General features: G+C 43.4%; 2 protein-coding genes across 2 annotated transcripts in view; one reads left to right on the plus strand and one right to left on the minus strand.

Annotated features, from left to right (window-relative positions):
- LOC137490826 (tripartite motif-containing protein 14-like) overlaps positions 1-13,719 on the plus strand; it is a 262,825-nt gene that overhangs the window by 185,398 nt on the left and 63,708 nt on the right. The gene's annotated exons all lie outside the window — the stretch shown is intronic.
- LOC137491094 (uncharacterized) overlaps positions 4,712-13,719 on the minus strand; it is a 34,090-nt gene continuing 25,082 nt past the window's right edge. Inside the window, exon 3 of the mRNA XM_068220181.2 lies at positions 4,712-6,724. Coding sequence (XP_068076282.1) covers positions 5,583-6,724 — 1,142 coding nt within the window. The 3' untranslated portion in view covers positions 4,712-5,582. The remainder of the gene's footprint in view (positions 6,725-13,719) is intronic.

Below are 13,719 nucleotides of genomic sequence, written 5' to 3' on the forward strand. Positions count from 1 at the left end.
GCTAAAATAAAGTAAACTAGTGTCTGCTGGCTTCCACTTTACTGATGAGATTGTGGAGGACATTTTCCATGTCATCCTCTTCATTTTGAGGAAAGCTGTTCCACAGGGCCCCTGAACACGCATATTGGCATGTACTGTGTTTTGAACAGTAGCCTACTACAGTAAAGAACTTCAATTGATCAGTTGTGGTAATACTATAGTTGCTATGGTAACACAAGTGTAATATAAACAAATTACCCAGTGCTGCATTATTTTACAATATAGGGTATTTTATACTACAAATCACTACACTTTACTGTAGTAAAACTACACTTTGTATTATTTTATCTGTTCACTATTGGTAATACTACTGTATTATGAAGCATTCATTAACAAGTCGTAAATAATACTAGCCTAAAACATAAGTATAATACAAGTATACAACAAGTATAATACTCAAAAACACTAGAATTTATTAAAGAATTTACCTTAACCTTTTAGTTTTTTGTGTGTTGTTAATAAATAGTAAAGCAAGAAAGAAACCATATCAACATTCTTGGAATAATCCTTCGCTAAGCCTCGCCCTCCTTAGTTACTGTTGCCACGCCTGTCAAGCTTTCATGCCTGGCACATCTATTACAGTGTGTATGCGCTGGTGTCAGACATTCCCAAGGATTTAATTAGTCATTTTTGGCAAACAGGTGAGATATCTGAGAAAGCCAGACAAAAGAGGACTGCAGTATACATTACAGGGGTATATTCACAACATAATAGCAACTGATTAGAAAATAATTTTATCAAAATTGAAGCAAGGTTAGCCTAGCGACCTCATACGCTGAACATTCAACAGCATAGTTCATGCGCAGCAGGAGAGGTGAAATTATAAAATAATCTAATAACCTAAGAAACTGATGGATTTGTGCCGAATATTGGTATCATTGACCCATAACAGTGTACAGTACCTATTACTGTCAGCATGTTTGTGTGCTCTTTATCCAGTTTTTATTCAAATTTGCAGTTAAGTGGAAGAAAAAAAATTAAAATGCAAATCAAAGTATAAATAACAGAAGTGAAGGAATAGATTTTTCCTACCAGCAAATATTAGTGTATGTATTTACATGCGTTACAATAGCGAGGGTTTAAACTAAGCAGTGCTCATAATATCGAGTGGAAAAAAAGAAAAAGACCGCTGGGAAACATAACCTGCTTTTTATAAGAAACACAGTTTAGATCTGTTTAGGATAAGAGGAGTGTGAGTTATTGCCACCTATCACTGAATGTGAATATCGAAAACAAAACCAACTTAGCTTAACTCCTTTACTGCCCCTCACACAGCTTGATCCACGCTGGCATTTCTCCTCTTGGGTTTTGGTTTTGAAAAGGGAAAAAATCCCACCACCCAGTCCAAACTTTTAGGATAGTGGGTGTCAGATTTGCACAATCCAATAGCGCAACGATTTGGCTTGTTTTCCTCGCTCGAAAGCTTGACAGAGCCCCTGCCCGTAGCAACAATTGGTAAGCCGCGATTGGTGGGTGGCGTTTTTTGGGCGTGGCTTAGCGAAGGGTCAGTTTAACAGGAGGATCCCGTGAGAGCAAAAGCACTAAAGGTATGAGACGCCATCGTAAACAAAAGTCAAGCGAACGCAAAGAGACTGAATGCACGAGCGAGAGAGAGAGAGAGAGAGGTGTATGTTGTGTGTGTGTGAGAGAGAAAGAGAGAGAGAGAGACCGAGTATTGGCACGCGAGTATTGGCTCGATCTCAAGTTCAAATTCAAATTCTCTCTGCGTTCGCTTGACTTTTGTCCACTCCGGCGCCTCATAGTAGTCACGTTGGATACTGTCGAATCAAAACAATCTACCGTGCTTTGATTGGATGTCATGCCGAAAGCGCGCATGCTCACACACACACGCGCGCGCGCATGCTGCCACACACACACGCGCGCGCGCGCATGCTGTCATACACACACGCACACATAAACGGGGAGAGAGAGAGAGCGGTCCATGTCAACATACTTTTTTATCGTTGGGCTTTTCATGGGAAGCAGCAAGTCTTTACAAGTCAATAGGGGCAAGTCCTAGTCAAAGTCCGAGTCATTTATGTTCAAGTCCAAGTCGAGTTGCAAGTCTTTTTATATTTTGTCAAGTCGAGTCTAAAGTCATCAAATTCATGACTCGAGTCCACACCTCTGGTATGGGGCTAATTTGGTTTTTAAACTTTTAACTTATGTTGTTGTGTTGATAAGTGTTATTGTGTTGTTTGTAATTGTTATCCTAAATCCAGTGTTGAAGAAAAATTTCCTTTCTGTGTCAAGCAGAATGGACAATAAAGTTTAAACTAAACTAAACTAAAAAAAGTATCATAGCCATTGTAAAAATACTGTAAACCCGTAAAAAGTGGAAACAAAAGAAATCGATTTACAATCCCCCTTCTTGCATTATAATGAATTGGATTAATAGTTTGTAAAAACTATTACATCTTTCTTGGTCTCTAGGTAACAGGTTATATCTATATCTAGTCTCTTTAAAGTGACTGAGGGTCTGGCTCAATGTCAGGAGTGCAATAGTAGTGTTTATTCATTTAGCCCAGCTTCCAGAAAGTGGATTTGATTTTAGTTTGTTAACTGTGAAGATGAATTTGGCTAATTATAGCCCAGACAAGGGTGCTTGCACACTTCCTATTGATAATACACAGAAATGTGTTGCATCACTACAATCACATCATTATTTGAATGAAGATATTTTATTAAGTGGACTTGACTGACATGGAGTTCAGCAAGGTGATGATTAAACATGGTAATGATGCTGAATTGGACTATTGTGCCGATGTCATGTTTAATGCGTGTTATGTAAAAAAAAAAATTCATTATTCTAAGTTGAAGTCACAGAACACGCGGATGAATGTTTTAAAACTGGTGAAGATAAAGATGTTTTGGAGGTCATGAATTTGAATCCAGTGTGGCTTAGGTTAAATGGATGACCTTTTGTGTCTGATCAGAGGAACTCTGAGTCTTAGAATTACCCTGGATGTTTTATTTAGAGTTGGAGCATGTTGTAAATGCATCAGAGGATGTATCGCTGAAAGTATGTGTTGTTTAATTCTGGATGACTATTAGGGCTTGCGCATTTGTGTTCATATTCTGGACTTTGGTCCGCTGTTTAGTTTTTCGTATATATCCACTTCTCCTTGCAGGACCGTCAATACTACTGATGATGAGAAACGTCTACTGATACTGACGAACCGTCTTCAAAACCGAATAGCTTGATGAATACAAGGATGAAGCCCATTGTGAGTAGAAGGTGGAAGAGCCCTTACCCTGGGGACTGGAATTTTTAGGTTCCAGCATGTCCAAGAAAGGTCAAAGAAACTCTGTAACCTAAGTAGGGAGCACGAGTCATTACTTCCACTTTCTTTAGTGACCTCACTGGTTGACCTGGAGCGGATTAATTCGCTTCGGTCAAAAACAGGGGACTGAAGGAGTTAGAGTTCTACCTTCAAATTCATCTCAACAAATCAATGTTAATCCTTTTTCTCAACATCCTGTTTCTCATCACTTTTTATTAAATATAATTATTTAATTAATTTTTATTAAATTTAATTATTAATTATAGAACTTTGACTTGATTTATCTAATGTATACGTTCACACTGCTTAATGTAAGAATGTTCAGGGTCCTTGTTTCTCTGTTTGCTTATTTTTAATTTTGTTTTCAGGAGACTCACAAAAACCAGGTCATAGGCCATGGAATTTTCTCTCTCTCTCTCTCTCTCTGTCCTTCTGAACAAAGTATCGATGCAGAGGAGAAGAAAAACACCTGTTCTAGTTGTCCTGATATTGTCTACAGTAATTTACCTGTTTGATTCATCTGTTTTGATTGTAATTCTTTTTAAAGTAATTCCTTTTGTATGGAAATAGACACTGTGTGTAGTACGGATATTGTAGCAGACTGTTGATGGAACCAGTTTCATAACACAGCTGAACGTACAAGAAACATTAATTCATTTTCTTGTCGGCTTGGTCCCTTGCCTCAGCGGAATTAACCGCCAACTTATCCAGCAAGTTTTTACGCAGCGGATGCCCTTCCAGCTGCAACCCATCTGTGAGAAACATCCACACTCACATTCAAACCCACACTTATACACTACAGTCTATTTAACCTACCTGTACCACATGTCTTTGGACTGTGGGGGAAACCAGAACACCCGGAGGAAACCCACGCAAAGGCAGGGAGAACATGCAAACTCCACACAGAAACACCAACTGAGCCGAGGTTCTAACCAGCGACCTTCTTGCTGTGAGACGACAGCACTACCTGCTGCCCCACTGCCTCACCGTACAAGAAACATCCTTGAGATTTTAACACAGATGGTCTCTTGTGTCTTTTGTGACCCTGATTTAGCTTTTCACAGGTCGGAGATCAGCTCTTAATAACTTAGGGTCGACCTAACCCCCAGGAACCATGTCGCTATCCATATCTGGAGTTAGATACAATTCTTTCTTAATGCACGCATTGAGGCCATCCATATCTGGAGCTAGATACAATACTTCATTGACACGAGCATTTAGAATTGTCTATTTTTGCTGTAACCAATGAGAACTGTTTACCTGGATCCCACCCTTTCTGGACTTGTGTAGAGTATAATTATTGCATTGTTGTACTGTAAGTCAGAGCGGCCTAGGAACTCATTGCAAATGTTGAGCTGGCTTCTGCTGATGAAACTGCAAACTATCTTCAGTAAACTTCATTTATTTATTTGAATCTTTGACTCCGGCTCTTCTTCATCTGACAGACTGGTCATTCTTTGGGTTAAACTGTATACCATCCCTACCGTAGTAAACTAGAACTTAAAAATAAAGATCCTTTACTAATAAAAGCAACACAGGACAATTGAATGAGCTTTCTAAAATTGATGCCCTGCTATACTGCAAACTAACCGTCCTGGAGCTCCACCTTATTTGATGTGCGGTGTCTTCCCAGTGATTTGTTTCTCATTCAGGGAGTCAGACAGAGAACATCATCCAAAACAACACTAGCTACATGAATACACTGGAGAGTGTGGAGAGTGGAAGAAACGCGACACATTTACAACCCCACCAACAACCCCAGTGTAGGAGTGTTGGAAAAGAGTATACCGTCCCTCAGCCTTTTTAAACATTATTCAGACATGAAAAATCCTGTGCATATGAAAAATGTTGTGCTGCATTCATATCATGTGTGCAACTTCTTGTCCATGTGTTTCTCAAGCTGCGGCGATTGAGCGAAACTCTGTGGACACTGATCAGATCTGTACGGTTTCTCTCCAGTGTGAATCCTCTTCTGTTTTCAGATGTGTTAACTGATTAAACCTCTTGTAACAGTGTGAATCATCTGGTGCAGTTTCAAATTTGGAGCTGTAAGAAAAGTCTTCTCACACTCAAACACATATACTCTTTCACACCAGTGTGGATCTTCATCTGTTTATTAAGGTTTGCTGATCGGTTGAAACTCTTTTCACACTGAGTGCATGTGAATGGTTTCTGTCCAGTGTGAGTCTTCATATGTTTATTTAGGTCTGAGGAGTTGCTGAAACTCATCCCACACCGAAGCTGCGGTCATACTAGAGTTTAAGCATGCGAAATTCTATTTTTTGATTTCTCTCCAGTGTGGATCTTCATGTGTTTATTAAGGGATGATGATTGGCTGAAACTCTTCCCACACTGAGTGCATGTGAATGGTTTCTCTCCAGTGTGGATCCTCATGTGTTTATTAAGGTTTGATAATATGCTGAAACTCTTCCCACACTGAGTGCATGTGAATGGTTTCTCTCCAGTGTGGATCCTCATGTGTAGATTAAGGTTTGATGAGCGGCTGAAACTCTTCCCACACTGAGTGCACGTGAATGGACTCTCTCCAGTGTGGATCCTCATGTGTTGATTAAGGGATGTTGATTGGCTGAAACTCTTCCCACACCGAGTGCATGTGAATGGTTTCTCTCCAGTGTGGATCCTCATGTGTTTATTAAGGTTTGATGATTTGCTGAAACTCTTCCCACACTGAGGGCATTTGAATGGTTTCTCTCCAGTGTGGATCATCATGTGTTTATTAAGGTTTGATGATAGGCTGAAACTCTTACCACACTGAGTGCATGTGAATGGTTTCTCTCCAGTGTGGATCCTCATGTGTAGATTAAGGGATGATAATAGGCTGAAACTTTTCCCACACTGAGAGCATGTGAATGGTTTCTCTCCAGAGTGGATCCTCATGTGTAGATTAAGGTTTGATGATTGACTGAAACTCTTCCCACACTGAGGGCATGTGAATGGTTTCTCTCCAGTGTGGATCCTCATGTGTTTATTAAGGTTTGATGATAGGCTGAAACTCTTACCACACTGAGTGCATGTGAATGGTTTCTCTCCAGTGTGGATCCTCATGTGTAGATTAAGGGATGATAATAGGCTGAAACTCTTACCACACTGAGTGCATGTGAATGGTTTCTCTCCAGTGTGGATCATCATATGTTGATTAAGGGATGATAATAGGCTGAAACTCTTCCCACACTGAGTGCATGTGAATGGTTTCTCTCCAGTGTGGATCCTCATGTGAATCTTAAGTTTGCTTTTGTTTGCCAAACTCTTCCCACACTGAGTGCAGGTGAAACGATTCTTGTCTCTCCTTTTCAAAATACCATCAGTCTGTAAATTAGTTTTTTCCTCAATTTTGACATGATGTTCCTCCTCTTTACTCCCCTCATTCTGTTCAATTAGGTCTGAAAAATATAAAAAAAAAACATTCGTTTTCATTAAGTCTATAAAACTCTGCATGAAAATCTTCATCAAAAGCTGAAAAGTGAAAAGACACTGGAAACATTGGCTACACACACAGTAATTTTGATGCACATTAAATGTAAAATTAATCAGGTCATATTTTGTTCTGTCCATTAATGTGTACACATTTAAACAGATTTAATTCTATTAATGTTTATTTAGTGCTTTTACAATGTAAAATGTGTCAAAGCCGCTTAACATAGAAGTTATAGTAAATTGAATCTGTCAGTCCAGTTTTCAGAGTTTCTTACATAACTGATCATAAAAGTAATTTTGTTCATATTGATAAGACATATTTGGAAGCTGTAAATGACATGTTTTTATTCGTATTCTTTCATAATTACAACAAAATGTTTTTCTAAAATGTGTAAAGCAGACCAGGGCTTAAAATGAACCTTTTGCTTGGTAGCACCAGTGCTCCTAATTTAAAAAATGTAGGCGCATCAACCAAAATTTTGTCGCACCCACCAATTATAAGCACCGTTACCACAAGTTTTATACAAACAGATTTATTGCATTTGAAATCAACACGAATCAAACTAACAAGCAAAAAAAATATATGCATGCATGAGAAAAATTTGTCTCAACGAAATTCCATTATCACAAAAAAATACATTTTTAAACCATAAATGAGGGACCAAAAGATACACAGACCACTCACCAGCCCTTCACGCACTGCTTGACACAACTGAATCTGTTAACGCTTGCTGTGCTGTTCTCACGGGTGCTGTCTGATACTGCACTGATTTTGACATATACTGTACCTTATTATATGCATACGTCATGTTAATAGCAATACCGGTCTTTTCATGAGCAGCGATATTAGTTTAATCAGTGCAAGGGTTTAGCTTCCTGACAGCCTGATGGATGAAGCTGTCTTTCAGTCTGTTGGTCCTGGCCTGGAGACTTCGCAGTCTCCACCCTGATGGAGCAGACTGAAGAAGCTATGCATTGGGTAAGTGAGCTCTGCTGTTATGCAGAGGGGTTTTCGGGTGAGACGGTTGCTGTAAATGTCCTGGAGGGAGGGTAGAGGGACACCAATGATCTTCTCAGCTGTTCTGACTATGCGCTGAAGAGTTTTCCTGCAGGATGCATTGCAGGCTCCAAGCCACGCAGTGATTCAGCTGGTCAGGAGGCTCTCAATTGTGCCTCTGTAGAAGGTGTGCATGATTGGGGCTGGTGCTCTTGCTCTTAAGTTTGCGGAGGAAGTAGAGACACTGCTGTGATTTTTTTGGCCAGTGTAGTGGTGTTTTTTGTCCAGGAGAGATCCTCAGTGATGTGTACACCCAGGAACTTGTTGCTGCTCACATGCTCCACAGACGCACTGTTAATGGTCATTGGAGCATGCAGAGTGTGCACTTTCTTGCTTTCTCCTTTGTCTTTTCCACATTCAAGAAGAGATTGTTGTCTCTGCACCACTTGGCCAGACGACTCACCTTGCTTCTGTAGTTTTTCTAATCATTTTTGTTGATAAGACCCACCACAGTTGTGTCATCCGCAAATTTCATAAAAAGATTGGAGTTGTAAGATGGTGCACAATCATGAATCAGAAAAGTGAAGAGGATAGGGCTCAGGATCCCTGACGGGCCCCAGTGTTTAGAGTGATGGTGCTGGATGTGTTACTGCCGACCCATACTGCTTGTGGTCTTCTGGTGAGAAAATCCAGCAGCTAGTTACACAGAGAGGTGTAACTCTGACAGCTGGACCAGTTTTTGAGTGAGCTGTAGGGGGATGGTAGTGTTGAATGCTGAACTAAAGTCTATGAACAGCATTCGGATGTAGGAGTCTGTTTTGTCCAGATGTGTAAGCCCTGAGTGAAGTGCAGTGGAGATGGCGTCATCAGTCAAGTGGTAGGACCGATATGAAAAGTGAAAGGGGTCCAAGGAGAGGGGCAGGACAGACTTAATGTGCTGCATCAAAAGCTGTAAGCTCCTCTCTGTGTGGTGTAAACAAAGCCCAGTGTGTTATTGCCCCGTGTTGGAAAGTCTATGTGTTGGTGTATTTTTGGAAACACTTTTTAGGTCTACATGGTTAAAGTCCCCAGTCAGGATGAGAAAAGCATCTGGGTGGGCTGTAGGCTGCTCACTTGACGTGCAGGTACAGGTCTTTCAGTGCCTCACTCATGTTGTTAGCATTGGAACTGGGAGGGATGTAAACAGAGAAAAGCAGTATGGCTGTTTATTCCCTGTGTAGATAAAACGGCCGGTACTTTAAAACTATAAACTCCACCAGTATCAAGCAGTATTTGCAGAATACAATGGTATCATGGCCAGAACCGAAATGTCCAGAACGTTGTCACTGAGCCAAGTTTCCATAAACACAAAAGCACAACAGTTCTTTACAGTCTTTTAAGATGAACGAAGTAGACGGCTATAGTCCAGTTTGTTGTCTAGCGAGCGTACGTTCGCTTGAAAGATGGAGGGGATAGCAGGTTTGTGTGGGTAAGCCCCTAGCCTAGTTCAGATCCCCCCACGCTTGCCCCTCTTCTGCTTTCTCTTGCCTCCATTGTGGCTGAGGTGTTGAGGTGGGGGTTGGAGGATGAGTAGGCCTCCAGAGCAAACAGAGATCTTGCAGCTCCTCAGTGTCCGCGGAGTTTAACTTGAAAAGTTTGGTTCTGCCGATGTCGAGCAAAAATTTAAGACTACATGTAAACTTAAGCACAGATAAACGTGACGAGGACGTACAATAACACTGCGATGTACATGACAAAGAACACAAAAACACTGTCTTGTCGGGAAATGGAGAAGGCGCAGCATTTGCACGCGCCTCCATCTTGGAAAAAGCAAGAGTGGAATTGAAAGAGTGGTTAACGGCAGAGTGGAAGCAGCGAAAGAGCGAGTGACTGGTTTGGAGTCTGTGTTGGGTGGATACTCCGACTCTCTTACTACCCTGGAAAAAGAGTTTAGTATCGTGAAAAAAGAAGCTGGCTCTGCTGAGACCAAAGCAAAGATCTTGAGGAGAGGTCTCCCCGCTCAAATCACTATACGCAGCAAACCAGTGGACGACAAGGAACTGCCACGCGCCTTCGTGATTAAATGCCATAACTTTTCCGAAAAAGAGGATATTTTGAAGAAAGCCATTGAAATGAAGGCAATCACCACAGTACACTGGGCTGTCAAAGACAATATAAATGTTAATGTCACTCTCCGGCTAACTCTTAAATTACCACTATAGCACATGTTTATTGTTATTTCTAGTTCCCCTTTGGTTGGGGAACTTCAGTGCTATTAAGTGGATTTGATCTTTGTGAAAATTCACGAAATAGGAGGATTCGGTTCAGAAGCCGCTTGTCTGAAAGAGTATTGAACGGGCTAATGAAAGCAATGAATTGGCAGCGTAAGCTTGCACAGGTGTGCTTCATTGCCAATTATTCCAGCATATAAGCACACCTGGAGTGAGCAAACGCCATCCTTTTCGCTTCAGAGACTTTCTGATCGAGTCGATGAGGGTTCCTCCTGCTGTGAACAGCGATTCTGAGCGAACGAGAGCATTCTCCCGGTCCAGAGTGTGTACACGCAGCAGCAGACGGTCGAGCTGGGTTTCTCCCTTGCCTGGCGTTCTTTGGGTCCGGTCCTCCAGAGTGGTGCGTATAAAGTTGCAAACTTCACAGAAAGAGCAACACAGTCGTGCAGCACGTCCTTTTAGGACGGCACTCCGACTGTGCTTTTCTGGATGCGGTGGTTTACTGTCCTCGGATGATGGGCACGGGCACTGCGTTACATGCCTGGGGGGTCCAGCATGTTAATGCGCTGCTCGCAGGCAGTTCATGTCGTCATTGCGATGCCATGACTGTTGCGCAGTAAAGATCGCGGCTAGCCTTTGCAAAAGGGTGAACCACCCCAGTTGTTCCCTGCTCTGCAGCGGGCACTCGGGCAGATCTGAGGGTTTCAGCGAGAGATAATCTGTCGCCCACGGGCCCGCGGACCTCCCGCTCCTCTAAACGCTCAATCCAAGCTTCGGGCGGGGGAAGCGATCCGTCTAACAGATGGTAGCCCTTACGCCCGATGACACCGGAGACCAGATGTCCACTGCGGCATCGGAGGGTGGGCTTTCATTGTCCAATGATGATCCAGACCCGCTCGCCCCCTCCGGGCAGGTGAGCGCTGTCACTACGGATCCTGAAACGGACATGTTAGCCGTTATTTATCCGGGCTGCTTCAGCCATGGGTTGGAAATGGTTTATCCCCCAGCTGGCGGCCCAACCGACTAGAGTTGGAAGTTCCCTTCTTCCCGGAGGTGCACAGTAGGCTCACGCAGTCTTGAAAAGCACTTTTTTCTGCTTGTGCTGTGTGTCCCTCCACCCTCACCACTCTTGACGGTGGAACAGCCAGAGGGTATGTGGCGATTCCTCAAGTTGAGTGCGCGATGGCGGTCAATCCGCGCGGTGCCTTCTCTTGGCGGGGTCCGCCTCGTCTCCCATCCAAAGCCTGTTAGTTATCTGCCTCCCTCGGAGCTAGAGCTTACATAGCTGCCGGCCAGGCTGCTTCCACCTTGCATGCGATAGCCACCTACCAGCGCTACCAAGCGCAGGCGCTGGCCGAGCTGCACGAGGGTGGGTCCAACCCAGGCTTACGAGCTTCGCACCGCCGCCGACTTAGCTCTTCGAACTACTGAGTCTGCTACGTGCGTTGGGGGGGACGATGTCCACATTAGTGATCCCGGAGCGCCACCCCTTTGCTGATATGCGCGAAGTCGACAAAGTCCGCTTTCTTGACATCCCCATATCCCAAGCCAGGTTCGGCGACACCGTCTGTGAATTCACCCAGTAATTCAAGGCAGTGAGAGAGCAGTTGATGGGTGATGTCTTATCGGCGGTCCGTAGCCCGCTCCGCCCGCCATGCCATTCATACCTGCTCCTCGCCGAAGGCGCCCACCTACAAGAGCTGCTCTGCCCCCGCACACGCCTCTGGCGAAGCAAGCGCATCGGGCACCTCAGAAGCAGGCAGCCCCCTTGCCCAGAACGCCGATAAGTCCGGCAACGGACCGCGAAGCGTCCCTGGGACAGGCCATCTGGAGAAGAGGGAACTTGCTCTTTCCCCGCTGGAGGGCGGGGCCCCATTTCCAAAGGCACTTTTTACTGCCATGAAAACATCATGAAAGAGCACTTTTCCACTTCCCCGGATGTGACAGCCCGAAATCTGCCAGTCTGGGACGCTATGCTTTCTTGCTTGCAGATTCGGTGCATTTCGCCAGTGGCTCACGAGCGCTGGGAAAATGGTCTCCTTTCTCCCACCCCTCGAGCCTCCCCTCCGGAGCTCAGGTGCGGAGTGAGAGCAAATATCTCACCTCCAGCTTTTCCGTGGGACCCGTGCGCTTCCTGGATCAGCACACCCACTCCGCGCTGCCCCACTGCTGGTATGTCAGCGATTGTAGCCGCTCCCTCCAGCAGAGATGGAGAGCGGGTTTTACAGCCCACACTTCATCGTTGTAGCGTACAGTCCACAGATTAAACTTCTTATTGATTTTATCACGGTCTGGCTTTGGTCAGAAGGTTTTACGACTCCTGGCTCCAAGAAGTCTGGATTTTCGTGACAGCTTAAGCTGTTCAGGGGAACTGGAGAGATAAGCAGGAGAGCTTCAAAGACATTCCTGCCCAAATACGCTCACACACACACACACACACCCACGAGGCTGTTCCGACAGAAAGAAAATGAACTCATCAAATCCAGAACCAGCACAAAACCAATGTGTTATGTTTTGTAAACTTTGTATATAATTTCTGACTTTTCTTACCTGTGTAACCTCTCTTATAACCTGTAGGCATGTTCCATTTAGGCCTTTGTAAAGCATAAATATTGTAAGGATATGAAAAATTAGGTTGATGTACTTTCAACCTCCCCCCCATGTTTGGTACCGATGGGTTTCTGCTGACATTTTACAGCACATGATGCATAGAGAAAAATCATAACTAGCATTGCCTTATTCTTTAATCCCCTGTATTAAATGCCTGTCCGCATGCTTTGGGCGGACACTCAAATTTGCATACGAGGGACCTTGAGACAAAGAAAGGGTTCGCGCGCAAACTTTCCCCTGAAATCATTGGTCAGAAGGCTGTACGGGTCGTCACGTGACCCGCAGGTATAACTCATTCTGCCCTCCCAAACATCTGTGCAGAAAGAGAAGATCCCAAAAAGGAACATCATTGATGGTGGCCCTCGGGCCACACGTGGCTTTCTAAGCCGCATGGACTTTTTCCCGCCACGCTTTCTTTATTTTCCGGCAAAGTAAATTCAGTTTAAAGTTTGCGATTGTGTTCGTCCGAACTGCATTACAAACTCCACGCATCAAAGGACATCAAGAGTAGTTTCATCACGACGGAAGAGAGACGCATAAGAGAGACCGCCAGACATGAAAAACCAGGTGATTTTAGTTATGCGATTAAGCTGTGCCCCTTTTTTCAAAAAGGTGTTTTTTATAACCTTGGTGGTCCGTAATGGTGCGTGTGGAACTGAAAGATTTGTCACTCTTTTATCTGAAATCTATATTTTCTCGCTTTACTATTTCTCTTTGCTGTTACACGTTCTATAGACCCGATATCTCCACGTGTTTTACCTTTGTTTTGTGTTTAATGTATGTTTGTGCGTTTGTTTGTTCGTTACGTCTGACTAGTCAATAAATTCCATTATAATCAATTGAATTGTATTGTTTGCCTCACGAGAAAATGTCACTGAAATACAGATTCCCCTGCCTAGCTATTATAAGTTGTTTAAAACTTTTGAATGATTAATCTACTTCACAAGAAGTAGCAATTAAATTCCCTTTTTCTAAATGAATAGATTACCGTGTCCGCTCGGAAGAGCGGCGGCTCTGCTTGTGTTCGTTTGGTCAAATTAACAATAAATTGATCCGGAATATTAATGATTAATAATAATTCGTTATTGTTGATAATTAATATTCATAATCTGGGAATCCGCTCGGTCGCGCGAGCATGATCATT

The sequence above is a fragment of the Danio rerio genome, chromosome 4, assembly GCF_049306965.1.
Source record: "Danio rerio strain Tuebingen ecotype United States chromosome 4, GRCz12tu, whole genome shotgun sequence".
Lineage (NCBI taxonomy): Eukaryota > Metazoa > Chordata > Actinopteri > Cypriniformes > Danionidae > Danio > Danio rerio.